Source organism: Lutra lutra, chromosome 5, assembly GCF_902655055.1.
Source record: "Lutra lutra chromosome 5, mLutLut1.2, whole genome shotgun sequence".
Taxonomy (NCBI): Eukaryota; Metazoa; Chordata; class Mammalia; order Carnivora; family Mustelidae; genus Lutra; species Lutra lutra.
Genome location: NC_062282.1, coordinates 439,901 through 467,108, shown reverse-complemented (window position 1 = coordinate 467,108; position 27,208 = coordinate 439,901). Strand labels below are relative to the sequence as shown.

The 27,208-nt window shown below is 64.9% G+C and overlaps 2 protein-coding genes across 3 annotated transcripts; both read left to right on the top strand.

The window, feature by feature from the left end:
* Positions 1-1,719: 1,719 nt before the first annotated feature.
* TPPP (tubulin polymerization promoting protein) lies at positions 1,720-25,520 on the top strand. The gene is made up of 4 exons (XM_047730422.1): positions 1,720-1,804; positions 12,664-12,984; positions 20,993-21,146; positions 21,304-25,520. The coding sequence occupies exons 2-4, from the start codon at positions 12,668-12,670 to the stop codon at positions 21,496-21,498; spliced, it is 666 nt and encodes a 221-aa protein (XP_047586378.1). The 5' UTR covers positions 1,720-1,804; positions 12,664-12,667; the 3' UTR covers positions 21,499-25,520.
* On the top strand, positions 12,991-20,985 carry LOC125100310 (uncharacterized). Of its 2 annotated transcripts, none has more exons than XM_047730420.1 (2): positions 12,991-13,948; positions 14,010-20,985. In XM_047730420.1, the coding sequence occupies exon 2, from the start codon at positions 19,320-19,322 to the stop codon at positions 20,226-20,228; it is 909 nt and encodes a 302-aa protein (XP_047586376.1). In that variant the 5' UTR covers positions 12,991-13,948; positions 14,010-19,319; the 3' UTR covers positions 20,229-20,985. The 2 variants fall into 2 exon arrangements, with proteins under 2 accessions (XP_047586376.1, XP_047586377.1); XM_047730421.1 differs by having other exon boundaries at positions 14,002-20,985.
* Positions 25,521-27,208: the final 1,688 nt, after the last annotated feature.

Here is a 27,208-nt window from a genome sequence, read left to right as displayed (position 1 = left end):
CTGGGGGTTCCCCAGTGCTCTGCCCATCACCCCACACTTTGCCTTTCCACCCCAAAGAACATGAACCTTCAGCATTTTTGCTCTTAAGGCCTGAAGCTCACCTCCGCTGGCCAGCTGCACTGTGTTTGTGTTGGCGTGGGTGCTGGGTTCGCACAGTGGACTCAGCAGGCGCTGGTAGCTAACATGACAATCGTGGGACTGTGCCGCTTTTCCCTCCTTCCCTTGCACTTTGAGTTACGACAGCCCGGGGAAGGCAGTGCTGAGGGCTGAGTGGGACACAGACGTGTGGCCAGCCCAGCCTGAACGGACAGAGCCCCGAGTCTTGGGAAGCAGACCCCTGGACAGACCTGTCTTCCAGCAGTTTGGAGCAGTAGAAACCAGAGGGATTGACAGGAGGCATGTGGGACTCAGGACATTTGTGGGGATGGGATGGGGCTGGGCCACCAAGGGCTGCCTGTCCCTAGCTCTCAGTGTCCCCCCACCTGATGGGCCAATGGTCTGCTGGAGAGCCAGCCCCAGCACCCCTTCTCTGCAGCCATGGGACCCCTTCTCCGGTGCCGCGCTGCAGTCTGCTCTGCTGTCTTGGCAGGCGCTGTGTGTGACCTGGCTGGAACGGGAGCTGCAACCCAGAGCTGCACTCCTACGGGCTCCGAACCCCCATCTGAGAGCCAGGCAGAGCCTGTGGGGCCGGGCGGGGGGTGTGCCTGTGGAGTGTGGAGGGGTCTCTGTAGCTGGGAGAGGGAGGGCCTAGCCCGGAATGGGTGCCGGCGAGGGTGGGGTCTGCCATCAGGAGGAGGGGGCAGACGCTGGGGTAGTGGTCCCTTGGACAGGTCCGAGGGAAGCTCAGCAGTGAAGCTGGAAGTGACCTTAAAGTCAACCCCCACGCCCAGGCTGGGCTTCTGCGCTGGAGGGGGTCCCCCAGGGCACAGACAGGGACACCCCTGCCGTCACTGGACGGAGCCTGCCTGGCCGGGAAGGAACGCAGGTGTCGGCTGGGAAAGAGAAAGAGAAACTGGAAGAGGATTTCAGGATGGCCGCTGCCCCCGAGCTCACCAGCCGAGGCCCACCAGGAGCCGAGGAGCACGAGGCCTCAAGGCCGGGCTGGGGACGCAGCCGCGACTCGTGCTCGGGGAAGGCGGCTCGGTGGCGCCCGGTGTCCAGCGCCGGGTGCTCGGCACCGCCCGACCCCACCCAGGCGCGGGCCGCACGTTCCCGAGGCCCCCAAGCCCCAGGGCGTGGCCCACTGCGCGCCCCGACCTGAGCGCGGTGGGCGAGGTCCCAGCACCAACCCCCGCCCCCCGGCCCGAGAGTCCCCGCGGAGACGCCCGCGTCCGCAGCCCCACCCGCAGGCCGGTCCACGCGCGCGCCGCGGGCCGCAGGAGTGAGGGCCGGCCTCCGGGCTTCCGGGAGGGGCAGGGGCTGCCGCCCCCAGCCCCCCGCCCCCAGCCCGCCTCCCACCCCCGGGGTTCCCACGCCCCTGCGCCGCGCGGGCCTTGTAAGGCAGAGGCGGCGCGCGAACCGGCCTCCGCGCACTCTGCGCGCTCCCCGGGACGGGCGGGGCTGGGCAGGGCTGGGCGGGGGCGGGGCGGGAGCCCGAGAGGGGCCGAGGCGGGCCAATGAGCGTGCGGGGAGGGCCGGGCTGGGGGCGGGCCGATGAGCGCGCGGGGCGGGGAGGGGGCGGGGCTGCGGGGGCGGCAGGGCGGGGCTGGCGGGCCCGGGGCTGCGGGGGCGCGGGCACACGCCGGACACCCGGTCGCGCGCGGCCGAGTCGCGAGGCGCCCGCTGCAGTGGCCGCGTCTCCGAGGTAAGGGTCCGCTGGGCTCGGTCCGGGGCGCCGGGCGCAGGACACCCCCTCCCCCGCCGCCGCCCCGCCGCCGCCCCGCCGCGCCTGCCACCTGCGCCCGCCGCGCCCCCTCCCGGCTGCGGCCTCGGTGCGTCAGTGCGACCCCGGTCCTGGGCTTCCCCGCGGTGCGCGTGCGCCCGGGGTTGGAGGCGGGGGCGTGGGTCTGGGGGCGCGGAGGGCGCGGGCGGCGGGCGCAGGTGCCGCGGCCTCCCCCGGCGTCGGGCTCGCGCGGCGAAGACGCCCCTCGCAGCCCCTTCCCCGCCGCCGCCCGAGCCCTCCGCGTCCGGCTTCGGGGACCGCGTCTGCCGCTGCCCAGGCCCGGGGTCTGCCGGCCGCGACAGGGCGGGGACTCGGGGCTGAGAGGTGTGAGGGGCCACCGTCTTGCGGCGCGAACTCGGGGAGACCCGGGCCCGTCGTTGGGTCCGCCGCTCGCGGGGTCCGCGCCCCGGTCCGCGCCCCCGTCCGCGCCGCAGGTGAGCGCGTCGGGCCTGCGCTGCGCAAACGCGGACGCTTCGAGGAGGGGCTCCCGGCGCGGGCACGACCGACCGAGGCCTCCGCGGCGCTGGGGAGCGGGGCCGGCCTCCGGGGAAGGCGGAGAAGCCCTTGATCCTGCGGCTTCACGGCCGCAAACGTAGCCCCGAAATGGGGTGGGGGGGAGGGCGCAGGAAAATCCGTGCCGCACAGCCCGGTCGTGCGCATTTTGACAGGCGTTTTGCGTCTGCGGCCGTCGGGCACCTTTCTGGGCCAGCTGGCCCTGCCGTCGCCCGTCTGCGCGCTCATGCGCTCGTTCACCTGGCGGGAACAGGACCCGGCTCGCGGTCACACTCTGCAGCCTCCCCGCGCGCCCCTCGGCCAAGCTCTCAGGGAGGACCCCGCGGGTGCGGTGGGGGGGCCTCTGCACCAGCCAGGCCAGCCCCCGGTTCCTGGGAGGTGATTGGTAAAGGCTGACCCGAATCCCGAGAGCAGGGACCATAGGGGATGGAGTGATTGGGGGCGGGGGAGCTTGGAACAGGCCGGAAGTGGGGGTGGGGCCGTGAGCAGCCAGCCTTGACGAGGTGGGGGGGGCGTTAAACTGGATTCCATGACCCCGGCTCTGGGCTCTGGTACCAGCCGCTGCTCCCATCACATGGTCCAAATCACACGGCTCCCTGAGGGGTGCCGGGGTGGGGGGCAGGGCGCTGCTGAATTTCCTGGGCGCGTCTGCTGAAAGCAGAGGGTCTGTGCGCGCTCCTGGGGAAAGGCCCTGTGGCTCTGGTGATTGCCAGGGCGCTCCCTGACTCGGGTACCACTGCGTAGAATGGCTCTGCGTGGGCCGGAGGAACGAAGCGATGGACATCAGAGGAAGCGGCGCTGGCCATGTTCTCATCTTCCTGGATGCTTCCAACGTGCAGTAAATAACTTGTGGCTGCATACGAGGTTATAATTCTCACGGTGGATAATGGGCAGATCACGGGAGAATTTCTTAAGAAACTGAAATCATTCATCACTGCTGACATGTAAGCGGAGGCTTTTAGCAGCCAGACTGTCCTCAGGGCAGCGGAGCGCTGCCGGCAGGAGAGGCTGAGAATTAAAAGCTTCCTCTGGGAGAGGCAGTGCTGCCTGGGAGCCAGACCTATTTATAGCCAGTGATGTGGCCAGGGAGGCAGGAGGAGCACGCGGGAGGTGCCATCTGGGGATCCTGGGGCCGTAGGGCAGGGGGCCCTCCTGCGCCTTGAAGTGTCAGGTCCTCCTCCGCCCAGCCTGGCGCCCTGGTCTGGCACTGAGTGCCGCGTCCACCGGAGCCACCAACCCAGGGGCTGGCAGAATAGGGAAGGGCAGCTCCCCATGGGAGCCGGGCTGCTGTCTCCAGGGCTCATCCGACCCAAGTCAGTCTGGTTGCAGGTGCCAGTTGCCAACGCCCCCCCCCCCCCAAGCAAGGGACCCTACTGCGGCTCCCGTGGGTTGTAAGTTGCCGTCCAAACAGGACCCTCTTCGCTGAAAAGAGGAGGGTCTTCCACAGAGTGTGAAAAGTGACAGTTTCTGACTCGTCTTCCCGGCCCTCGTCCAGAGCCTGCGCCTCTCCTCCCAGGAGCACTTTCCTCCCGCCTTCCTCTTTTTTTAAATTAGGTTTATGGCAAGGAAAGACAGGTTTTTACCTTTTTCAAGCCTAGACATTAAAACCACTTGGAGCCTTTTCCTCTTCTCCTCCTGCTTCTGTGGTGCGGCACTCTCACGTGTCCCCAGCATGTTTCTGTATATTCCCACATGTCCCCCATGTGTCCCTTGTATGTCCCCAGCATGTCCTGACATGTCTCCCATATGTTCCTGGCATGTCCATAGTGGGTCCCCATGTGTCCTCATGTGTTCCCAGCGTGTCCCTATCATGTGCCCAGTATGTCCTATGTGTTGGTGCATGTCCCCAGCGTGTCGCCAGTGTGCCTGTGTCTCTGATTTTTGGCATAAGTGCTGCGCTCCCTGCAGGCTCTGAGTGAGTTCCTGCCCTGGGCCACGCTTCCCCAGACCCCGTCCTGTCACACCCACGTGACTGCACGGCTGCGGAGCACCTGGCAGGTATCAGGGGAGCAGACGCTGCCTCCGCTTGGGGAACTCTGTGGGGTTCCCACACAGCCCACACAGTGGGGAGGCCACACAGCCTCCAGAGCCCTCCGATGACCCCACGGCGGCCTCATGCGCCCCAGTGTCCCATCTGCATCTGGGACGGGTCAGCTGGGCGGGCAGGTTGTGGGGCGTGGTGTGTGGGTGTGGCCCCTGAGTCGATATGACGTGGGTGCTCCTCCAGGCTGACCCTGTGGCCCTGGGTCCGAGCTGTCTGTGTGAAGCCCGTTCACGCCCCCTTCTCGGTGCAGGTGTACATGCTGCTGAGTGCGTGTGCTTCGAGGCTCACACCGACCCTCAGCCCCGCTCTAGGCATTTAATGCTGGACAACGGACTGTCCCCAAACCAGGGGGCTAAGACAGGGACGATGTTTGGTTTGCCACCAGATCTGCCACCCTGCAGGACTTGGTGTGGACGGTGGCCTCCGTTCCCTGACGGTGGCTGGGGTCTGCTGTCCGGGCAGGACCACCAGTGCCAGGCTGCCCGTCTCTGTGTGGGATCTTTCCAGAAGGTTCACCTGCCCCAAGAGAGAAGCAGGGAAGCCAAGTCTCCATCGTGGGGCTGTGTGCTGTGGTGCCGGCAGCTAGGGTGCCAGCTAGTGCTGGCTCGAGGCGGGGGGCTCGGGGGTGGGAGATGATTTCTTGGTGCTTGAGACTGGCTGTGCCGTCCCTGCTTCCGACCCTGTGCCTCTCGGCCTTGGGTGCTGCTGTGGCCTGTGGCCTGTGGCCTGTGGTGGGCATCCGCTGGCCCCTGGCTGGCCTGCTCTTCCCAGGGCTTTCCCTCCTTGGCAGCAACCCCGCGGGAAGGGCCTGACCGGGGGACCTGGCCCGTGTCTTTTCCTTACTGAGCTGGGGGGTCCTTCAGAGTTTCGGGAGACAGGCCCGGGCTGGCTACTCCTGACCGGCCTCTGCTCCGGCCCCGCATTATTTCTACCCCCGTGATGTTTGCGGATGAGCGGAAGTTCTTGGTCTCAAGCTGGTGGCGTTCGCGAGGGCAGGGACCTCCGAGTGGCCGCTGATGGACCTTCCCGTGCCCCGAGGCCGTCCAGTGCCTTGGCGCGTCGGTCTCCGAACGCGTCGGCCCTTCACGCCCCTCACTGGCCTGACGCCGGCCTGGGGTCCCACTTGGCCACCTGGGCCGGCCCGTGTGCGCTGGTCCCATCCCGTCGGCGAGTCCCCGCCCAGCCCCGGAGGACGCCGACCTCGTTCCCAGAGCTTTCCCTCCCGTCTCACCGCCTGTGGAGCCCGTATCGTTCTTGCCTCATGACCCGTGTGTCCCCAGCCCTTCGCCTGGAGGCCCTGGCGGGAGCATCGTGCAATCTCACGTCTGGGTTGAGTGAAAACGGTGCCGAGCTTAGCGACGGGGACGTCTTTCTGTCATTGGGTTCCAGGCCCCGTTTCAAAGCCGCCGCTCGGACCCTCGGCTCCGCCCGGCCGCAGCGTGTCCCACGACGTCCTGCGCGTCCTGTAGGACCCGGTGCGCCTTCGCCGTATTTTAACCGGCTCGTTATCGAACGCGCTGCACGGCCCGTCTGCGCGGCCACGCGGAGGGCAGCGGACCCCGTGCGCCCCCTGTGCGTCCGGAAGCTGCGGCGGCCCGGCCTGTCCTGTCCCGGACGCGGACGCGGCCCAGCTCCGACCCGAGAGAAGCTCGCAGGCGCTCCTCCGAGAGCCCGCATCCAGCCGCCCGCAGGCTCCCCTTCCCGCACACGGACGCGCTGCCTCCTTCGCTGCCGGAGGACCTGCGCCGCGAGCCCGCGCTGAGGCCACCGGCCGCCCGGCCTGCACTCCCGTGCGCGGCGGGTCCTCCCCGGAGCTGGTCTCGAGGCCCCGCTCGACTGTGGAGCGCGGAGCCTTCTGACGGCTGAGCGCATTCCTTGGCTACTTTGGTTACTGTTTCGTTCAGGATCTTGAAGAGAAGTTTTTATATCTGCAGCTTCGTGGATGTTCCTCGGTGTGAGCGGACTCCGGCCCCCGGCCCCTCCGGCCCGGCTGCCTCACCCCTGCAGGAGGGCTGTGCAGGCCGGGCCCCACGGAGCTGTAAGCCTCCCCTAAACCCACAGGCTTGGGGGCCACCACCTCCCCCTCTGCCCAGGGTCCTCCAGCTTGGGGCTGAGATGGGCCTCTCAGCAGGCCGGCGTCCCACGGCCGTTCCCCACTGGGGGCCCAGCCTCTGGGGGCCCTGGAGCCGGCCGCCAGCGCTGGCCCTTCTCCTCCAGGGTGGCTGTCTGTGAGGGCTGCTTCTTCCGCTCGGGCGGGCCGTGTGAGGGCCCTGGGGCAGCTGTGACACAGACACATATCCTGGCTCAGTTCTGGGGCCAGAAGCCTGAGATCCAGGTGGGCAGGGCCATGCTCCGTCCAGAGGGTCGAGGGAAGGGTCCTTCCCTCCTCTTCTGCCCCCCACCCCCACCCCAGGGCCCAGAGGTCCGTCCCTGGGCCTGTGGCTCAGCCATCGCGAGGACTCGTGTCTGTCTCTCCTCCTCCAAGAACATGTGTTGCTGGATTCAGGGCCCCCCAGGGAGTCCAGACCCCGACTGGAGGTCTCTGGCCTCCTGACCCCTGCAAACAGGGTCACCCTCACAGGCTCTGGGGTGCGGACATGCCTTTCGGGGGCTCACCACTCACCCCACCACGCTTGCCCTCTGCGTAGGGAGCGTACCTGGCATCCGGGTCCCACAGGCGCTGGCCGGGTGGCATGCTGAGGGTCGGACAGAGGCCTCAGCGGCCAGAAGTGCCCTCCCTCCTGCCAGGTAGGCCCCTGTCTAGAGGTTCAATCCAAGCGCCGAGGCCAGCGTGTGCAGCGTGGGTAGCGTGGCCCGTGTGCTCGGTTCTGGCATGGCCTTGTGCCGGGTGCCCTGTTGTGGGAGCGTCGTAGGAGAGCTTTTCGGGGAAGTGCAGCCCAGACGGTGAGCCTGGGAATCAGGTCAGTTCTCATCCTGGTCTGGGCGGTGGTCTGGGGTGGCTCTGGGGACCTCACTGCCGCGAACCGGTGGGCCGTGGGCCCAGCCTGCTGCTCGCTGTCTTTGGTTCTGAGGCCCTCTCTCGGGAATGGGGTGTTCTGCGGCGCCCCTCCAACCGCGTCTCCCCTGGGGGCTCTCTCTTCGCCCCACATGCTTCGTTGTCTCGACCCACATGCAGACGTGCTCCGTGCACACTCCTGGGCACTGGTGTTCTCGGATCCCCTGGAAAACTTGTTGAGGGAAGTGGGGGCTCTGCCTGAGCAGGTCCCCCCCAAATCCCTGACTTTATGGTGGCCAGAGAATGTCCTGCTATCATGGGGAAGGGAAAGGCGACCCAGGGGCCCTGTGGCTGGGTGGATGGGGATGAAATGCCCTTGCCCCACAGCAGCTCTGGCCTTCCTCAGTTTCCCCTACTGGAAAGGTACCTGTCCCCCGAGGCTGTCTTTTGGAGAGTGCACCTCCTGTCCTGGGCCCCCGTCCCAGTTTCCTGGCCCCTTGTGCTGGTCGTCCCACAGCCTGTCCCCGCCACCCCAGCTGGACAGCAGCTCCACAGGTCCAAGATGGGGGTCCCCCAGTGACCTTGCTGCAGGACAGCCAGGATGGGCCCCTGGCCCCAGGTGTTGGGCTTGCGGCGCCTGACTCCTGGTCTTTGGACGGGGAGCAGCGGGGCGTGGGCTTTACTCCTCGGGGCAGCCATGACCTGTGGCTCTCGGGGATGCCTGGCTTAGGGGCCTGTGTGGACCAGTGGCCTGAGGTGATGGGCCCCGGGGCCTGCGTATGTCCTGCTCGCACAGCCCTGGGTGGGGTCGGCTCCCGCACTGGGCTGAGAGGGGCCGTGCCGGGGTCTCAGGACTGTACTCTGCACACAGTGGGATTCCTGTCTGTCCCGGGTGGCCGGCGGGGGTGGCCGGCGGGGCTGTGCAGCTCAGAAAGGCCGCTTTGTCCGCCCCGGGAAGGCTCTCACCACCTGGCACCGCCCTCAGCTGGGACGAGTGGTCATTCACATCGAGTGTCCAAGGCAGCCATGGAGCAGGCAGCCACTTATGAAAGAAAGTGTGCACGCTTGCCAGAGGGCCGTGTTGTGCGCAAGGGCCCTCAGAGATGGGGCCGCAGACGCGGCGCGGGGATGGGACCAGGCCTTGCTGGCCTCATCCCCCTCAGGGCAGCAGCACTGGGGGAGATAGAGCTCGAGACCCTGATGCTGGGGCCTGGGCGCTGGTGAAAGGCGAGCCCCGTGGAACATTCTGGAGCGCGCGCGGTCCCGGGAGCCTTGGTGCCCCGCCCGCCGGCATCACACGCAGCCTGCCAGGGAAGCTCGAGGAGCAGGGAGGACACACTCCTCCCCTCCAAGTCTCATTCTTTTCCGTCTGTGCGCTTTGTTCACAGCCTCGGGGGCAACCCGGAGCATCTGGCGGCGTCCAGTAAGGGGCCTCCAGCAGCCAGAGCCTCCTCACGGGTGCCCTCCGCTCTGCCCGTCCCCAGGCGCATGCCTGTGCTGCTCTGAGCCAGCTTTCTCCGGTCCGCAGGGATGCGCGTTCCCGGGGCCTTCGAGGTTTCTCACACAGAAACGGGATCTCGGTCAGGACCCTGGGCCTCGGGGTCCCGTCAGCGGTCCCCGCTGTACTCTGGGGCTTCTGCACCCACTGCTCCCCCTGGGCCAGGCCCTGGTGTGAAGATTGGGGCAGCATGGAGGGGATGGACCCCAGGGGCCTGAAGACCAGGGACCCTGAGCAGGAGCTCAGGGAGACCCCGAGTGACTTCCAGAAGCTTCCTTCTGATGCTCCCACCCCTGGGAATCCTTTCCCCGCGCAGGGCCTGTGGTGTCTGCTGGAGCCAGAGCCTGTTTCTCAACTCAGTTTGCAGCAGAGCGCGTCCCACAGACTCCCGGGCGCCCAGAGGGGTTGGCGCTTTGCCTCGAGTGGAAGAGGTTAACCTTCCAGCTGCTGGGGCGGGGGCGGTGTGCGACCAGGGAGCTTTCATGGGGAGCAGCTCCCACCCAGGCCCACAGGTCTCTGAATCACCGTGCCCCACTCAGGTCAGGAATTCGCCAGGAAGTGCACAGGTCCAAAGGACACCCCAGCCCAGTGAGCAAACAATGTTTGGCCTCTTTGGGGTTTCTCATGGAACCCAGATGCTGTGACTGCAGGGTATTTCCCAAGGACACTGGTTCTCGTCCCTCGCCCACCGTCTCTGCCACCTTGGCTCGTCCTGCCAGCAGACGTCACAGGCTGCGTGGCTGTGACTGAGGCAGCGTTGGCCCCTTCAGAGACGTGGGTACTGAGTTTCCGGAGGTCTGGAGGTGCAGGTTGGGGCTAGAGCCGGGGGGCCTCAGAGCAGCGCCAGGGGAGGATGGGCAGGGAGGAAGGGCCAGCATTTCCCCAGAGGGTCCATGGGAGGCTGGTTGGTACCACTTTACCCACCACCAGAGGTTCCCAGCAAGAGGGGCTCAGTGGAGGGGTCCTCCAGTGCCCAGGGAGGGTGACAGGGCCAGCGGTATGTTGGGGGCAGGGGACAGGGGTCCTGGGTGAGCTCTGTGCCTCTCTGAGGCCTGTCCAGCTTCCCAGACACGTGCATCCTGCTGGCCTCCACCTTGCCCCAGTCCGCTGCCATCCCTGGGCCCCATTCCCAGGGTAGGTGCAGGTTACCTGCAGGGCCTGCTCACACGCACACCTGACCCGGCTCACAGAAACACGAGTCGCCACTCACAGGCACACCTGGTCCCGCTCACAGGCACACCTGGTCCTGTTCACACGCATATCTGATCTCGCTCACACGCACACCTGACCCCGCTCACACGCACACCTGATCTTGCTCACAGAAACACGTGTCGCCGCTCATAGGCACACCTGGCTCCGCTCACACGCACACCTGGCCCTGTTGCAGGCATATCACTAACAGGGATTTCCAATGCTCCTAGTTGGGGCTCTGTGTGCTGATGTCCATGTGCTGGCTGATAGTGGCTTTTCAGGGTCTGTCCTATATAACCTTTTCTGTAAGTTTAGCGTCACATGGTGGTCGAGTCTTAAGGAGCTTGCCAGGGAGAGTCATTCTGAAATGGAACCCAGTTCATTTTGGAAGTAGGGCCCTTGGCATGGGGCCCATGGCTTCTTTGGAGCCTAGATGGCTCCGGAGGGGTTTTGGGCTGGGGAGGACACACGGTGTCTGAGAGACAGCCTTTCCTGGCAGGGGTATAATCCTGAAGTCTGGTGGACACTGGGGTCAGGTGTGTTGAAGTCTGTGTGGGGCCATGGGCAGGGGTGGCCCTTTGGGCCCTCCTCCCAGCCAGCTCTGTAATTCCACCTTGGCAGGGCCTCTCCGAAAATGCAAATCCAGTAACACAGTCCGTCCCCACACCTCGCGCGTGCTCTCTCAGCTACCTGCTCCCGAGCCCTCTGGCCGAGGGGGGACGGCTCGTACTGGACTCACAGTGCACCACCCTGGTTTCCTCCCCCTCCTGCTCTTCTGCAGGGCCCCCTTCACCCACTACCGCTACCCCTGCCCTGCTGCCTGGGACCCCTGAGCCCAACAGCAGAGGGGGCCCAAGGGAGCTCAGCTGGCCTGTTGTGGGCCTGATGCTGACGATGCTTGGGGCGCTTTCCAGGCGCGTCCCTTGGTGTCTGGGAGCCTCTATGCACTATGGACCCCAGCTCTGTGCTCACTCTCTCCTCCTCCTTCCCCCCAAATTCATACCCATCCCAGGAAAGCAGGTGAGACCAAAGAGAGAGACTCCAGAAATCCACAGGGAGGGGGTGTCTGGGCACAGGAGCTCCCGGGGTGTTCTGGAGCTACTGCAAACCCTCACATCGAGGGAAAGGGCAGGACATTCGGACTGCCCAGTCTTTGGCCAGCCAGAATGGTCCCTGGCCACCCCTGGTCACAGTGGATGGGCCTCTACTCCCGCTGTGGGCTGATTTGCGTCTCCTGGGCTCCGGGCTGATGGGGAGGTCCGTGCCTGCAGGGAAGGCCTTCCTGTGGGGACAGGCTGCCATCCTGGGATCAGCAGGGCCTCTCTGGACAGCTCCGTATTCCAGCAGGCCTCTGCAGAAGCCCTCAGGATTTTTAAAAACGAATTTTATCATTATTATCTCATTTTCGAAATAGCACGTAGATTTATCAAAGGATAGAAAAGAACACACAGGATGTGAGCCCTCCCACCTCAGCCCCAAGAAGCTCCTGTTTCCGACAAAGAAATGGTGTCAGCGATAACACTGGAGACGACTGGGTGTCCCCGCCTTTGTCCTGGGTCCCTGGGAGGGCTGGTGCTCCCTGCCCCGCGCGGACAGGCATGCGTGCGGGCGCGACTCTCCTGCTGGTGCCGCCCCGTCTGCGCTGTTCCCAGTTTTCTCACCAGTGGTTCAAGCTTTGCTCCTGGGGCAGGGGCACGGCAGGGCCACAGGGGGCCTAGAAAATGTTCAGTGCAGCGGCTGAGCTGCGCGGGCCTTGCTGAGGGTGGCGGATTGTGCGAACGCTGTCTGCCTGGCCACCCCAGCCCCTGGTGCTGGTCCCAGCTTCTGCTGGGCAAGCCGGTGCTGAGGACTCAGGTTTGGAGCGGCGAGGGACGGGGTTGCGCGGCCCCCGTGAACTGCGGACTTGTGCGTGTGCTTGCTGTCCCCAGCGCTGCTGTCTGCCCTGGAGTCTGCCTGAACCCGAGGGCTTGTCCCCCTTTGTTGAGCCCCCCGAGGCAGGGACGGCCACCCACAGCTCCTCTGGGAAGTGGCTTCTGGAGACTCAGGGGCACACTTTTGTGAGGCTTGGGAATCGGGGGCTGCGGGGACAGGAGCCACTGGCTGGGACACGTGGGAGGGGCAGCATAGCCTGTGTGGTCCCCAGGGATCTGCCCGGCTTTGGGGATCAGAGGCCCCACAAAAGCAGAGACTCATGGGCAGGTTAGGGCAGGCTCTGCTGAGGTCCTGACGGGGGCCTCTTGGGTGGCTTCCCTTGCACATGCGGTCCCCACCCAGGGGCCCCACTGAGGTGGTGGCGACGGGTTCTGGGTCCCCCTCCTCATCACGTGGTGGGTACCCCAGGAAAGGTGTCATTGCACGGAGGGCTCAGTGACGTGGTGGCTGGCAAGGGAGCAACAGGAGGGACCTGAGCCCCACGGGTGGCTGGGCTGTCGTGGAGGGCTTGTGCTGTTTGGGGACAGCCCCTCTGGTGGCATCTCTGCCCCCTTCTGAGGGCCGCCGCCACATCCCGGGTGCCCCTCCTGACACATGTGGCCCGGCAGAAGCGTGGTGACTCCTTTCTCCTCTCCCCCCTCCTCCAGCAACATGGCCGACAGCAAGGCCAAGTCTGCCAAGGCCGCCAACAAGACACCCCCCAAGTCCCCAGGGGACCCCGCAAAGGACAGGGCAGCCAAGAGGCTGTCGCTGGAGTCGGAGGGGGCCGGTGAGGGGGCGGCTGCCGCGGCGCCGGAGCTCAGCGCCCTGGAGGAGGCCTTCCGGCGCTTTGCCGTGCACGGGGACACCAGGGCCACCGGGAGGGAGATGCACGGCAAGAATTGGTCGAAGCTGTGCAAGGACTGCCAGGTCATCGACGGGAGGAACGTGACCGTCACAGACGTGGACATCGTCTTCAGCAAAATCAAGTAAGTGCCACCCAGGCCTGCTCTCGGGACCCCTCGCAGCCGGCATGAGGAGGTGCTCGAGCCCCCTTCTCGGGGTAAGAGGCCGGGGTGCCGGGTCGGGGGCACTGCCCGGGGGCCGCTGCGCCGGCCGGTGTGGGCTGCTCCGGGGGTGCGTGCGCGGTGGGCTGTGCGGGCCCCTTGCGCCCAGGGCTCGGGCGCCGCAGACAGAGCGGTTGGCGTCGGCGCGCCCACGTGCTTCCGGCGTGTGCGGGCCATCCTTCGTCCTTTGTCCCTTGTCCCTTGTCCCGGGTGCTGGGAGCACGTCCGGCATCACCGCTGGGCGCCTTGTGTCCTGCAAACGTCACGACCTCCCTGAGAGGAGGAACAGCGCCCTGGGGGCTACCTAACTTGTGCTGCTGTCTGCTGCCCGTCGTTGGAAAATAGCTTTCAGCCTGTTTCTGAGCGTGGCCATCTCGGTCAGGGTATCGCTGTCAGCTGGGCACCTTCCGCAGGACGCCCCCGTGCCCCCCACCGCCCACTGATGGCTGGGCCCCTCCGTGCACTCAGCCATGGATGGCTTCCTCCCTCCGTGTCCCCAGTGGTCGTGACTCTGTCACCAGACACCAGTGTGCCTCCATCCCAGGAGCAGTGTCCCTGACTTCCCGGGCTGACCCAAGGCCCGGGGGTGCTGCCGTCGCCATCAGGCACTGTGGAGCTACACAGGGTGCAGTAGCCCTGCGGGCAGCCCCAGAAAGTCACCTGTTAGGACCCAGTGGTGCAGAGCACTCACCAGGCAGAGGGGACTTGACTTTTTTGGTCCTGGGGAAGAGGTGGAACCAGTCAGATGTCCAGTCCAAGCAGAGTCCCTAAGGACACCATAGCTGTGGGATCCCAGATTCTAGTGAGCCCTCCACTCCCAAGGCCCATGGTCAGAGAGGAATGGAAAGGTGGGGCACAGGTAGGGGAGGAGGTGAGGCGGGTGCAGGTGGGGGAGGAGGTGAAGGGGTGCAGGTGGGGGAGGAGGTGAGGCGGGTACAGGTGGGCAGAGGTGAGAAGGGGGGTGACACTGGAGGGGGGAAGAGCCGCTCTGTGGTTGCTGTGGGGCCCAAGGTAGAGGCTTCATCACCGGGACCAGGCTGAGGTCCCAGGAGCCCAGGGGAAGGTGTTAGGCCAACAGTGCAGGCCCGGCTGTCCGACCCCTCCATCTGCTGACGTCTGCTCGGTCCAGGGGGCAGGGCCCATGCAGAGGGCAGGTGGGCTCTCCAGACCTCTGGGGTCCCTCCTCAGCTCCTTGGCCTGTGCAGACTTCGTGCAGATGGGACGTGGTCCCCAAATCTGGACAGCTCTGCACAGGACAGAGCACTCCCATGACTAGGCATTCACGTGGTGCCGTCTGGGCCCAAGAGTCCAGTCAGTGTCCACCCCCTCCCTGCACACTCACCTGCGGAGGCTGAAGACACAGCCCGTGGAGGAGTGAGTGTGGATAGATCAGACCCCACGTGTGTCCCCGACTGGACACTCAGGTCCCACTGACTCCGTGCATCCTGGGCTCCATGTGGGGTTCAGCAGCCCGTCTCAGCCCTGCTTGCAGACCTGCTCCCCCCAACTTATGCTGTCCCCTTCTTACAGAGGCCCAGCCTGCCTGCACCCCACACACCGGGAATGTGGGTCCCTAACCTCTGCTAGTCTCTGCTCAGTGACAGGCTGCCTCAGGAGATGAAGAGTGGTGTGCTGCTCAGCCGAGTTGGCCTGGACCCGTGGGGTCACCCCCATAGAGCAGGGGCCCCAGGACATGGGAGCAGAGGGGCCAAACCCTAGGAGTCTCTGTGGGGTGTGGCCTCGTGGTCAAGGACATTCCCAGGAGGGGCGGGGGCCTGGTGGGGGCTGCATCCTGTCCTTTCCTGCGTCTCCGAGTAGGGGGCCTCGGGACCTTTGGGGACCAGGGAGCCACATGGAGCCTGCGTCTCCTCACCCCCACCCCAGGCACCGGTCTGGCAGCCTGCAGGGACCAGCTCTCGGTGGCCCCAGCCGAGGATTTCCACATTTGCTGCCCCTGAGGCCCCAGGCTTGTGACCAAGGGGTCTGCTGGGAGACTGTGGAGGTCCTCTGGGCAGCAGGGTACGGGGTCTGGCTGGAGTCCTCAGCCGAGCAGCTCCAGAGGTGCACCGGGGTGTCTGGTGGGCTGTCCTCGCTAACGAATGGGAACCAGCTCTGCCGTGTGGTTCCCTGGGGACGGTCCAGGCAGCCCAGCCAGCCTCGGGCGTGTGGTGCCGCCACCAGCCGACCCCAAGGGCCAGCCCAGAGCCTGTGGCTGCGTCGGAAGCGTCGGTGGCCCAGAGCTCACTCAGCAGAGCAGACGTGCCCCACACACCAGCCCGGTGAGGGAAGGGAGAGTGGCCAGATCCCCTGCAGGCGTCCGCGGGCAGAGCAGATGGGCTGACGCTGCAGGCAGGGGGGAGGCCACAGGAGCTCCTATGAGGGCCCCACAGGGTCTCCCCACTCCCTTTCCTGGGCATGTCCTCCAGGCCTTGAGCATCGGCCTTGGGAAACCCTGTGCATCCCGGAGGCATGAGCTGACCCGGGAGCAGAGGAACCTCAGAGCCATGTCCTTTGGGGAAGGTTCCAGAAGGGCTGGGAAGGAGGCAGGCAGTGGCACGTCCACGGTGGCTCACCTTTCCCACAGCCTTGGTGGCCGTCTGCCTGTTGACCCACTGGGGACAGGTGATGGCGACTCTTCCTCCCATCACCTTTCTCTCCTTCCTCCAGGCCGCCGCGTGCAGGCATTTGCACACGTGTGCGGACCTGCAGTCAGAGCTCACGCATGTGTGCACAGATGGGCTGCACACGCACTCTCAGGTGAAACTCAGGCTCCCCACAGGTGGTGGGAGATGGCTCATTCCAAGGACAGGTGCTCCGGACAGGCCCCAAGACCCTGTGTGCAGCAGGCACGGGCAGCCCAGCACCGAGGCAGGGGGATGGGGTCCTGGTAGCCCCCGTGGGGCACTGGCATCACTCGTGTGAGCACCAGGAAGGGAGCCCATCTGGTTGCTCTTCCCGTCCTGGGTGAGGCTTGGCCCCTGGCTCCTGGGCACAGCGGGCTCCCTAATGCGGAGCACGGGGCTGCCTGGGACCCCGGTGTCTCTGTCTCAGCTCCCGGCAGGGGAAGCGGTCTGGTGAGCGGGCCGTGGTGGCCCGAGCCCACAAGGTCAGGACCTGGCCACCCTGAGTTGCGACAGCCACGGGGGCCCCTCCCAGGGGGCAGGCCCGGGCCCTTGCCCGGATGGGCTTGCTGGTCAGCTTGGAGCACGCGGTGGGGGACCCATGCCCTCGTCCCTGAGGGGGAAATAGCGGGGTCCCGAGGGATGGGCCGGAGGACACTGGGAGGCCTCGAGGAGCCTGTTAAAAACTGGTTTTGTCTGGCCTTGTGAGGACGGCGGTGTGGGGCGGGGACGGGCGTGTCCTGGGCTGTGGGGTCTCGGGCCACGGTTTTTCCAAGTGGCAGCCACGGCAGAAGGGCCTTTGCCTCATGGGAGCCACAGAAGCAGGACGGCCAGGCCGGTGGAGGGGCGCCCTCTCTCTGTTTGCGGGCGGTCGCCATGGCGGCGCGGGCGGCGCGGCCGGGCCCTGCGGGCTCTGTTTGGGGCCGGTCGCCATGGCGGCCCTTGTTTGTTTTGATGTTACCATGTGGTGGAGTTTCTCGCAGCTCCGCGTGGTCCTGACAGAACACTGTTGTCACTATTGTTACCGAGACAAAGGCTTCTGCGCCCGCCCGGCCAGAGCCACAGCCCGTCCGTCTGAGATACTAATTAGCCCAGCCTCGGCGTGCACAGCGGGAACGTCCCGACAGACGGGTCCCCACCACGATGTGCCCCCTCCCATCCTGCCTGCGTGCTCGCAGCCAGGCACAGGTGGAGAGGCCTGGCCCAAGGGCACAGGGCGTGGTGGGCGTCCCTGCTGCAGCCTCTCCTGGCCACACACACGCCTGTTTGCTGGGTGCTGTGGGTTCATGGAGGGACACAGAGCCGGCGCCTGAACCGGTTAGGGAGAAGGAGGCTGGGTGGGTTCCCTGGGGCCCGTCTGCCACCGACCTTCTCCCTTCTTGCCACACACCCCATGCCCCTGCCAGGACACGGTGGGAACCGTCTCAGGCAGGGAGCTGGGACAGCAGACCTGAGCCTTCGGCCTAGAGCACAGACGCCGTCCCCCGCCGTCCAGCACCTGCGGAGAGGCCCCCCCAGGACAGCACGATGGTGGGCTGGGTGTGCCCACAGGGGAGAGCTGGCAGAGCTGGTGTGTCATGATGTCGAGACGATGGCCAGGGACAGAGCTAACCCTCACCCACGCCGCGTCTGCTCAGGGCCTCCGCCACATTGGGCCTTTCCTGCCCTGGGCTCCTCCTGACAGGCTAGGGGGCATTCAGGGTCAGCGGGGAGGTCAGAGCAGCCGTCTGGTCCAGTCCTCCTCTGTGGGGCCCTCTCGTGGCCCCAGGGGCAGTACGAGCCCCTGCAGTGGGTGGCCTGGCGCGTCTGTGGTCGAGGGTCAAGGCCACAGAGAACAGGAATCAGGGAGTTCCTGGCCCACAGCTCCCTCTCCAGGTTGATGAGGGTGCTGGGTCCCAGTGCATGACGGCCTTCTAAGAGGATGACCTTCCCCAAACACCAGAAATGGCTTAGTGGCCTCGGTGCAGCTGTCCCCTCAGCCCCCCGCACCCCCTCCTGCCCCGCCACAGCCAGGATGGCAGTTAGGAGTGGGTGGGGTGGGGGAGCCGCCCTCCCAGGGCAAGCCCAGCCCCAGGCACCCGCACGAAGAAAGCACAACGTTCGGGGGACGCTAGGGTGGTTTTGCCTACCTGGGGAGAGGGAATGCAGAGTTGGGGCCACAGCTGCCCCTTTAGGCAGGTTCAGGGCCTGCACATGCCCCTACAGACCCCCAGCATCATGGTCGTCAGTGGCAGGGGGAGCCCGGGGCCAGAGCGAGGGAACCACTGTGTGCCAGGAGGGTCTGACTGCCATCGGTGGTCCCCCTGGAGCACCTGGCCTGGGAGCTGCTCTAGGCCACCTGCACAGCGAAGCTCCCCCGGCTCCCCTGACCCCTGCTGGGAGCATCTCAGAGGCCCCTTCTTCCCACGGACTTCATCAGGGCCTGGAGTGGATTCCCACTGGCATCCAGGCCCGCCAGGTGGCTGTCCGGACGGGTCCGGACAGGGCCCTGGCTTTGCTGCTCGGGGGGGCAAGGAGACCTAGCAGCTTTCTCCCAACCCTGAGCGGCCCGCTGCCTGTGATGACCCAGCCGCCGATCAGAGAGGTGCCCCCAGGAGGGCCCTCGGTCCCAGTTTGCAGAGGTGCTGGTGAGGAGGTGGTGGCCCAAAGCTCGGGAGCCTTCCCGGTGTTGGCCCGGGTGGCCTGCACATGCATCTATCTTTGGAGGACTGCACTGGTCCCCTGCCTGGCTCCCTGATGCCCTTGGTGTTCCTGGGTTACCTCTGGTACTGGCAGGGTCCAGCCCCCTGCCCACCCGGAGTTAGGTCTGGAGGCCTGGGGGACACAGGGCTGGGGAAGCCAAGTGAAACCCCAGCTCACAGGGCCTTGTTATGACCAGTGACCCTGTTACTCCTAGGCTGGCTTTCCAGCAGGGTGCTGGCCGGCCGGGCTGGAGCCGGGAGGAGGGGGGTTCATTGTGGGGACACCCTCTAGTTGTGTGAGCTCCGGAGAACAGGATCACTCTGTGTCCAGAGAGCGTGTGATGTGATCAGTGTCTCTGGGGAAGAGACAGGCATTGTCATTCTAGAACTTGCTGGGGACAGCGCTCTGCAGGAGGGCACTGGGGCCCCTGGGGAGAACTCCCTGTGGGGCAGCCACGGTGGGGACACTTGGGGACACCCAGCCCAGCCAGGTGGAGTGGCAAGACAGCCGTAGGCCTGCAAGTCCACCAGCTCTGAATGTGGCCTCTGACGGGAGCCCCCGTGAGCCATGCCCCCCGCCCCCGGCCCCAGTGACTCACACTGGTGGCGCCTGGTGCCGCGGGGCCCAGAGAGGGCTGTGTGCTCCGGCGGCCAGGCCCCCACATGCGACCCGGGCAGGGTGTGAATGGGAGACGGGAGCGCCTTGGATGGCCCAGGACAAACAAACAGGGCCTCAGCCAGGGCACGCGGGGTTCTCTGTGCGGGCAGCAGCTCTGGGGACCGTGCGGCCCGGGCCAGTTTGCTCAGAGGCTGACTGCTCTGGGAGCAGAACCCACCACCCACTGCTGGACTTGAGGAAGCCCCGCGTCCACCAGGTCCCCAGACCCTGCTGTGAGGTCACAGCCAGGGCTGTGCCCTTCCAGACTGTGGGTCACCAGTCAGCACATCCCGTGTCATGGGCCCGCGAGCCCCCGTGCGTGCCTTCAGACCCCAGCTATGTAGTTCGCCTGGGTCTCCGGGTGGCTTCTCCCACACAGGGCCCAGGTGTGGGGCATGGGGGCCAGGACTGCAGAACCCCAACAGCGGTGTCCGAGCACCTGGTGGCCCGCAGCCTCGCGCTGTCACTGCTTTGGTCCTGGCGGCCGGCCGGCGGGCGTTCGGGGGGCCTCACGGCAGCTCTCCCCGGCGGCCGGCTCGCAGTGGGGCTCGCAGTGGGGCTCGCAGTGGGGCTCGCAGTGGGGCCCGCCGCTGGCATCTTCCTGCACAACGTGGCTCGGAATCCGCTTGGATTTTGTACTGGGTTTTCCTGCTGCTGAGCCTGAAGGGGTGTCTTTTTCTGGTGTGTGTGTACGTTTCCCCCTGGTCTGTGGCTGGCCTTGGAACGAAAGACATGGTTTTCAAAATTTTGACGAATTCCAATTCCTTTTTTCTTTTATGGACTGTTTTGGTGGTATTTCTCAGAAATCTCTGCCTCCCCCGAGGTCAGAGTTGTTCTCTGAGGTACTCAGGGAAGCGTAGTTTAGGATCTAGGATGAACCCAGGGCTAGCGGCTGCAAGGCACCGCTCAGAGCTGGGCGGCCAGCTGTCGTCCCCCACCGGACGGTCTTTGCTCCTCTTTGGGAACCCCCGTGTGGCTGTGTCCTGGGGCTGTGGCTCTCAGTCCCTCAGCCTGCTCTTGGCTGTTCTGGGCCCTCTGCAGAGCCGCCTGCCGGGTACTATGGGGCCGTCCCACCCAGCACGCTGCTTGACAGGGTGTCAGGGAGGACAGGGTGGACAGGGTGTCTGTGGGGAGCCGCCTGCACGGGACCTCTCTGAATGGGTCAGCACGGGAAAGCCAGTTGGGAGTAGCAAACGTGGTTTTTAGCTAAAACTGTCAAAACGCGGAGGCAGTTCAGAAGCCTTATGTGATCTCGTGAATGGCCCACTGCGGGGGGACCAACATGGCTGCACCTGCCCCCAGCTCCCCTTTGTGCCCCTCAGGGGGGTGGCCCTGGCCTGGCCCCGAGCGGCTTCCAGGCAGGGGCCTTGGGGGTCCTGCGAGTCAGAGCCAGGCCCTGAGCCCACGTCACTGGGTGTCCTGGGGAGGCGCCTCCCCCCCCCACCCCATCCCTGCGTGGTCACGGCCCCAGGCAGGACTTGGCCCCTGTTATGGTTCAGGTGCCAAGCACGTCGTGCCCTGACTGTCCCTCCTGCGTCGGGTGGACGCCACACGCCCCGTTTGAGAACCAGATGGCAGGTCTGTTTTGACGTCAGTCGTTCATAAAGGATGTGGCTCCTTGAAACTTTTTCCAAGACAACTTATATTTGGTGCGGTTGCCATGGCGACCGGCTGTCGGGCATAAACAGTGCACCACAGGGAGGGGGAGGGGCAGATTCTGTATTTTTACGGTGCACACGATTTCCGCTATGGGAGAGAGGCGGGGGCTCCCCGATGTCAGTGGGGCCCTGGATGGGGGTTCCCCGATGTCACCAGGCCCCTGGATGGGGGAGGGGCCCCCCCGACATCACCAGGTCCCCAGGAAGGGCCGGGGTTCCCCGAGGTCAGCAGGTTCGCGGGGCGCTGCTGGGCAGGGCTGTGCCCCGTGGAGGGGAGCGGTCCTGGCCGGCCCTGAGTGCTCTCTCCCTCAGAGGGAAGTCCTGCCGGACCATCACGTTCGAGCAGTTCAAGGAGGCGCTGGAAGAGCTCTCCAAGAAGAGATTCAAAGACAAGAGCAGCGAGGAGGCTGTCCGCGAGGTGCACAGGCTCATCGAGGGCAAGTCCCCTGTCATCTCAGGGGTGACGGTGAGCACGGCTGGCAGGGACTCCCCGGGGGAGCACAGCCCTCAGGGTGTGGGGTCTGAGGGCGGAAGCGTTCATCCCCGGGGGCGGGCCGATGCAGCGGCCCACGGCCTCAGCCCCCGGGGCTCACCTGGGCGTGCCCCACTCTCCCCCTTTGCAGAAAGCCATCTCGTCACCCACCGTATCTCGGCTCACAGACACGACCAAGTTCACGGGCTCCCACAAGGAGCGCTTCGACCCGTCGGGCCGGGGCAAGGGCAAGGCAGGCCGTGTGGACCTGGTGGACGAGTCAGGCTACGTGTCGGGGTACAAGCACGCGGGCACCTACGACCAGAAGGTGCAGGGGGGCAAGTAGCCAGCCCAGGAGCGGCCCCTCCCGCCGAGGCCTTCACCACCTCACACTTCATTACATTCCTGTGCTCCCCGGTCAGAACTCAGGAGTCTGGGGCCCGGGTGGCTGTGGGGTGACACCCAGGCCTCCCCCTGCCTGGGGGCCGGCGCACTTCTCCCTGACCCCCAGGTGGGGCCCCTGAACTCACGGCCTTTTGTAACTCACCTGCCTCGTCCAGTGCTGGCCATCAACACGTGGCCTTTTCCAGTGTCTCCCGGGAACAGACCACACTGGCCACCCGGCTTACAGGCCAAAGGGACACTGTCCAGGTGCCGGTGGGCCACGGGGGTGAATGGGACAGACCCTGTCAGAGGTGGTGCCGACGGCCTGGCCTGCAGACCCCTCCCAGGAGCCTCCAGGGCGGCAAGAGCTAACTCACTAACCGCACCGAGAATGAAGTGAGCCCAGAACAGGACCGTGCGGGCGTGGGGAGGCGGGACACGTGCTTGTACGTGCACACACGCGCCTGCAAACACACACCCACGTGCTCGCACACCCACGTCGCGTAACCAGGGCTGGTGGGCAAGGGGGGACGGGAGCCGGCGGGAGGCTCCTCAGTGGACCAAAGGCGCGGTTTGGAGTGGGCGCCCGAGGATGTCAAGACGCAAACTGCAGCAAGGCGACTCGCTCGTTGCGCTTTTCGAGGAAGAAATAAGAAACGTGTTGATTCTCAGCACAGCAGGGAAGACCGGGAGTGCCCTGGAGCTGCCCCTCTCCTGCCGTCCACGTCTCCGGGTCGGGGGCCGCTGCGGGCTGAGGCTTCCCGCGCAGGCGCTCTGCTGGCAGGGGCGGGGGTCTTCGGCCCGGGGCCTGCCCCGCACGTGGTGCCCCGGGGCTGCGGGTCCGCGTGGCTGCTCCCTCTTCGCTAGCACCCAGCGCCAGCTGCCGGGACCCCGCCGCCACCGCGAGTTCTCCCTGGCCTCTCCCAACCCTGCAAGGGCTGAAAACCACTCAACAGCCAGGCCAGGGGAGGGCCCGGAGGCCCACAGTGTTGCTGGAATTTGCTTTCTCCGTGAGGCTATCGAGGGCAGAGGACTGGGGCTCCTGTCACGGTGGCCCCACAGGGACGTGTCCCTTTGCATAAGTGCAGCCAAGCCCGCGAGTGACTGGTGGGGCTGTGCGGTCCTGGCACTGGTCCTGGGAAAGGCCGCAGCCGACGGAGGGAGAGGCTTCCGGAGCCCACCTGCCCCACCGCTGTCACATGCCCGGGGCAGCCAGCTGAAAAGACCAGCACCGTGGCGCCACAGGCACGATGGTCACTGCTGGAGCTGGAGACGGTCCCCCCGCTCCCATCCAGCACGGCCCCTCCACCAGGCTCCTTGCGCGTGGGCCTCCCCTCAGACCCCTGGCAGGGCCTCCGCCCGGAGTTGGCAGTGGCCTCGCCAGCAGCTTCCCCCCGGGGATCAGGGACTTGCCAAAGCTCCGAGTCACTTGTAAAACCCATCGCACCGCTGTCCACTTTCTGCCCCGGGGATCCTGAGCTGCCTGGCAAGGCCTCCACGCCGCGGCGGGAAGGCAGGACTGCGTGCGTGCTGGGGGAGGGAGCAGCAGACAGGACACGGGACCCCCACCCTGGGCCCGCCCCCCCCCTCCTCCCCCAGGCTGGACCCTTTTGAGGACCCAGAGGCGAGGAGAGCGTGGGAAATGCACCTGCAGGCAACTGTGAACGCAACACGGGTTTCTCCACAGCAAGCGTATCACAAACCAGAAAGCTCCGTGTCCAGAGCCGAAGGGGTTTTCCTTCGTGGTTGTGGAGCAGGCCTCCCCTCCGGGCCCCATGAGGCACCGAGCTGGGAGCACCGAGCACCAGGGGCGTGGGGCTCCTCCTCCTGCCCATCAGCAGCCGAGTCCCCACTGTCACAGTTGGTGACGTGGGAATCCAGCAAGACCTTGGCCCCCACGGTGTGCACACCCCGCGGTGAGCCAAGGGAGGGGGGTCCCCGTGCCGCTGCCTGTAGAGGGAGTGGCTGTCCCCTTGGCCCCTCTCGGCGAGTCAGGTCTCCAGGCAGAGCACCCCGGGAGACTGCGGTCCAAACAAAAGAAGCCACAGAGCTGTCCCCGGGGACCCTGCCACGGTGCCCGCCCCCCAGCGGGAGGCCCCATTTATACCATAAACCAGTGCCGCGGCCTAGCGGTACGCAGCGGCCTGATGGGAGACCAGTGGCTCACTTCTGACGGACGTTCCCAGGCGCGTTCCTGACTGTTCCAACAGCGCCTTCCCTTTGGGCTTGAGGGAGAACCAAGTGCACACAGCTTCCCCCCACCCCCCGGCACCGTGGCCCGGCTGGCCACACAGGTGCTGGGGTCTCGCCAGCCCCCTGCCCGTCCCGACCCCGGGGCTCCTCAGACAGCACCCTCCCCCAGCATGGCCCCCCGCCCCATGTTAGGCAGGAGGGAGAGGCGGGAAAGACTCTGTCCCGAGGCTTCAGGAGTCACCATTCCATTGGCTCGAAATCACCCACGCTGTCCGTCCCTGCACTGCGTGGCCCTGGGGCACAGAACCTGTGCTGGGGCCACACTGCACACACGCACGCGCCCCCGTCGGGGTCTGAGTAGCGAGAACACGCAGGGTGTGTGTCTTTACTGCATGTTTTTATGCTTCTACTAACCATGGCCCCCTAAAAACCCCACGTCCCTCTGTGAAGAAAGGACAGCTCGGAGCAGGACACACGGCACGTTCTGTCCAGGGGACTGGGCGACGTCTCCGTGTCGGGAGGCTCACCACGCCGAGTACTGGCTCGTCGCTGTTGAACGTGCTGGGGCAGGCAACCAGGCGGCGGTCAGTAAGACAGTTAGCTTGGCCCAAATGCACTTCAAACCACGCACGTTTGGAATGTTGTAGCAAAAGGTATATATTTATACTGGAGTATTTTGACACCTCTACCATCCTCAGTCCTGAGCTTGAGGCAGATGAGATCGGATCAGATGCGAGAAGCCAGGGGACAGGGACGTGGAGAAGGTGCGCTGCCCCGGCACCCGGTCTGTGCTGCTCTGCCTGCACGGCCCATGGCCGGAGCTCAGCACAGGCCACGGGCGCCGCTCAGACCGCTCGGGGGACAGGGGCTGTGGCAATGGCAGAGGCTGGTGCCCCCTTCCCAGCCCCTGGACTCCCCCGTGCTCAGGCACGGAGTGTGGCTGCTTCTGTGCCACCCCAGGCGGTGGGGAGGAAACCCAACATCTTCACCATCTGGCCCTTTATGGGGAAAGCATGTGCTGGCCCTGCCCTGGGGACCCAGCCCAGCTCCCCTGTCCTGCAGCCCGCACCACACCGGACCCCCCATCGTCACCTGTCCCATGCAGGCCAGGTTGACAATTCAGCTGTACTGTGAAGTTACCGATAGAATAGGATGTCCTTAAAACACTGACCCTGATTAGCCCCCCACCTCTGATTTACTACTGAACACTTGGCGGAACTGGGTGGTTCAGGGTGTGGCCCTTGTCCACAGGCGTGTGAACTGCGTGGCCCCAGGCAGGGCTGGGCAGTGGTCACCCTGACCTTTGAGATCCTTCCTCTCTCCCTTTAGACTCTTGAAAAACCAAATCAAGCCAAACAACAAAGGAAACTTGAAAGGGATCGTATACTACTAGTTTGTACGAAGTTTTTTTCAGGAAAGGGAAATGAATTTATATATATACGCACTATATTTTTACACTGTTTTGTTACCATTAGGGAGTTCTGAGTGTGTCACTTTATCAGCGCAATGGTAAGTAGTGTCCCTGTCGTGGGTGTCCTGACTCAGAAAGGCACGTCCGCGGGCATCTAAGAGCCGCACTCACCAGGAGTGTCTGTGGCATCGGGGTGGCCCTCCTCTCCCTCCCCAGAGCGAGGCACGGTGTCACCTGTCAGAGCTGCTGTCAACGCCTGGCTTGCAAACCTTTAGTGAAACAGCTCCTGTCTGTCTGCATTATTTCTCCTCCTGTGTTCGCTGCTGTTAACATTGTGTGTCCAATCGGTAAAGTGATGAATAAAGGTGTTGAAATGTGGATCTCTGTTGCCCTCGAGCGCACTCTTTGCCGGCAGTCGCACCCGGGTACTGACACTTAACACAGAGGGCCCTGGGAGGGGCCGCAGGGCCGAGCAGGCGTGGTCTGACCCCCGCACCGGTGGGGCGCGGACCCTGGGTGGGTGGGCGGGGCACAGGCACCTCGCACACGACCACAGCAGCCCCGGGGCCAGGAATGAGGTCCTCAGATCAGTGAAGCAGTTTTCAAAACAGGAAGATAAAGGCATTCTAAGACCACAACACGGGGATTTCCACCAGCAGACCTTAGCAGAAATCCTAGGTGCAGAGGGAACACGACCCCAGATGGAGTGTCTGGAGAACAAGCAGTAAATCCAGACGAACAGTGTAAGGAAGTGCTTGCCGTGGGAACAAAGATTTCACTCCAACGCTGGACAAGCGTCCTACGCAGACCAGAGGGGCTGTCCAGGGAGGGCAGCGGTCCTGACCGGACAGGCGCCTCACGCCGTGACAAGGCACCAGAAAGAGCGCGCGGCTTCCAGTCCCAGAGAGGTGAGCACGGTGAGCAAAATCACCGGCCAAGGCGACAGCAGAGAGGGTGCGGTCACAGAAGAAACAGAATGACACACGCCTGTGCAGGACGGCAGCTGATCCCGCAGAACAGAACAGCAGAACAGAAGGGATCAGGTGATGTTTTAAAGCCGAATGTGTCCATAATTTCAGCGAAGATACGAAGGGACAGAAGCTGCAATACACGAAAGGAAGTGAGAGCACGTGACCGAGCGCAGGGACACAGGCTGCTGGGACGGGACGACGCACACCGAGCCTCGTCTGCGCCATGGGAACCCTGCAGCTGGCCCTCGGGTCCCGCCTGTGCCATCACCGGCTAGGGCCGCCCCGGTGTGCCCCGGCTCGGGAGCTGAGGCAGAGCCATCTCTCGCCTGCATCCCTTTCCCTGAACGGCAAGGTCTTGCTTAAGGGATGACCGCCCTGCGCCTCTGCCCCAGGGATAGGACCCCAAATGCTGAAGCCACTAAAATGCATGAAAAGATTGCTATACCCAAACATTTGAAAATCAGGCAATATGAACAAAATCTTGGTGATAGAGACCTTACGAAAACTCAAGAAGAAATGGAAAGTATGCACTGTCCTGTGACTTAGGTAAGTAACTACTACGTAGAAACCCCCCAAAACTTCAGCGGCTGGACACAATGAGATTTATTTCTTACTTTATGGAGTCTAGCCAAGGTCAAGGAGGGATCTCTTCCAAAAGAAGAGAAACAGGCCTGCTGGTTTGTGACGCCACCAGCAAGGCCGTCAAGGGGAGGGCAGCCCCCCCCCAGTGGCACAGCAGCTCCTCTTTGTTCCACTCAGAACGAGTCACGCAGCCTCAAACCAGCTGGGTGGGGGGTTGCTGGCCAACGGAGGGAGCAGATGGGTGCTCTGGGGGAACAGGCTCTGCCACAACCTTTAGCCATAAATCCCATCGAACTGACAGTCAAAGGTTTCCCACAAAGAAAACTCCAGGCACAACGGACTTCCTCAGCAAGTTCCACCAACCATTCAGAGAAGAGAGAATTACAACCTGTCCTAGATTCTCCGAGAGCAGGGAAGGATGCACAACCCAACTTTTCTCCTGGGGACAGTGCAGTGGCACAGATCCAGAGGACGATGGCCGCAGAAAGGAAAATCCCCAGGGAGACAGAAGTAGT

Excerpts from the sequence above, each read along its gene's own strand:
- TPPP (XM_047730422.1), top strand. The coding sequence starts at position 12,668 with ATGGCCGACAGCAAGGCCAAGTCTGCCAAGGCCGCCAACAAGACACCC. Across the intron at positions 12,985-20,992 it reads ATCGTCTTCAGCAAAATCAA|AGGGAAGTCCTGCCGGACCA; the intron begins GTAAGTGCCACC and ends TCTCTCCCTCAG. Across the intron at positions 21,147-21,303 it reads CTGTCATCTCAGGGGTGACG|AAAGCCATCTCGTCACCCAC; the intron begins GTGAGCACGGCT and ends CCCCCTTTGCAG.
- LOC125100310 (XM_047730420.1), top strand. The coding sequence starts at position 19,320 with ATGGGCCCGCGAGCCCCCGTGCGTGCCTTCAGACCCCAGCTATGTAGT.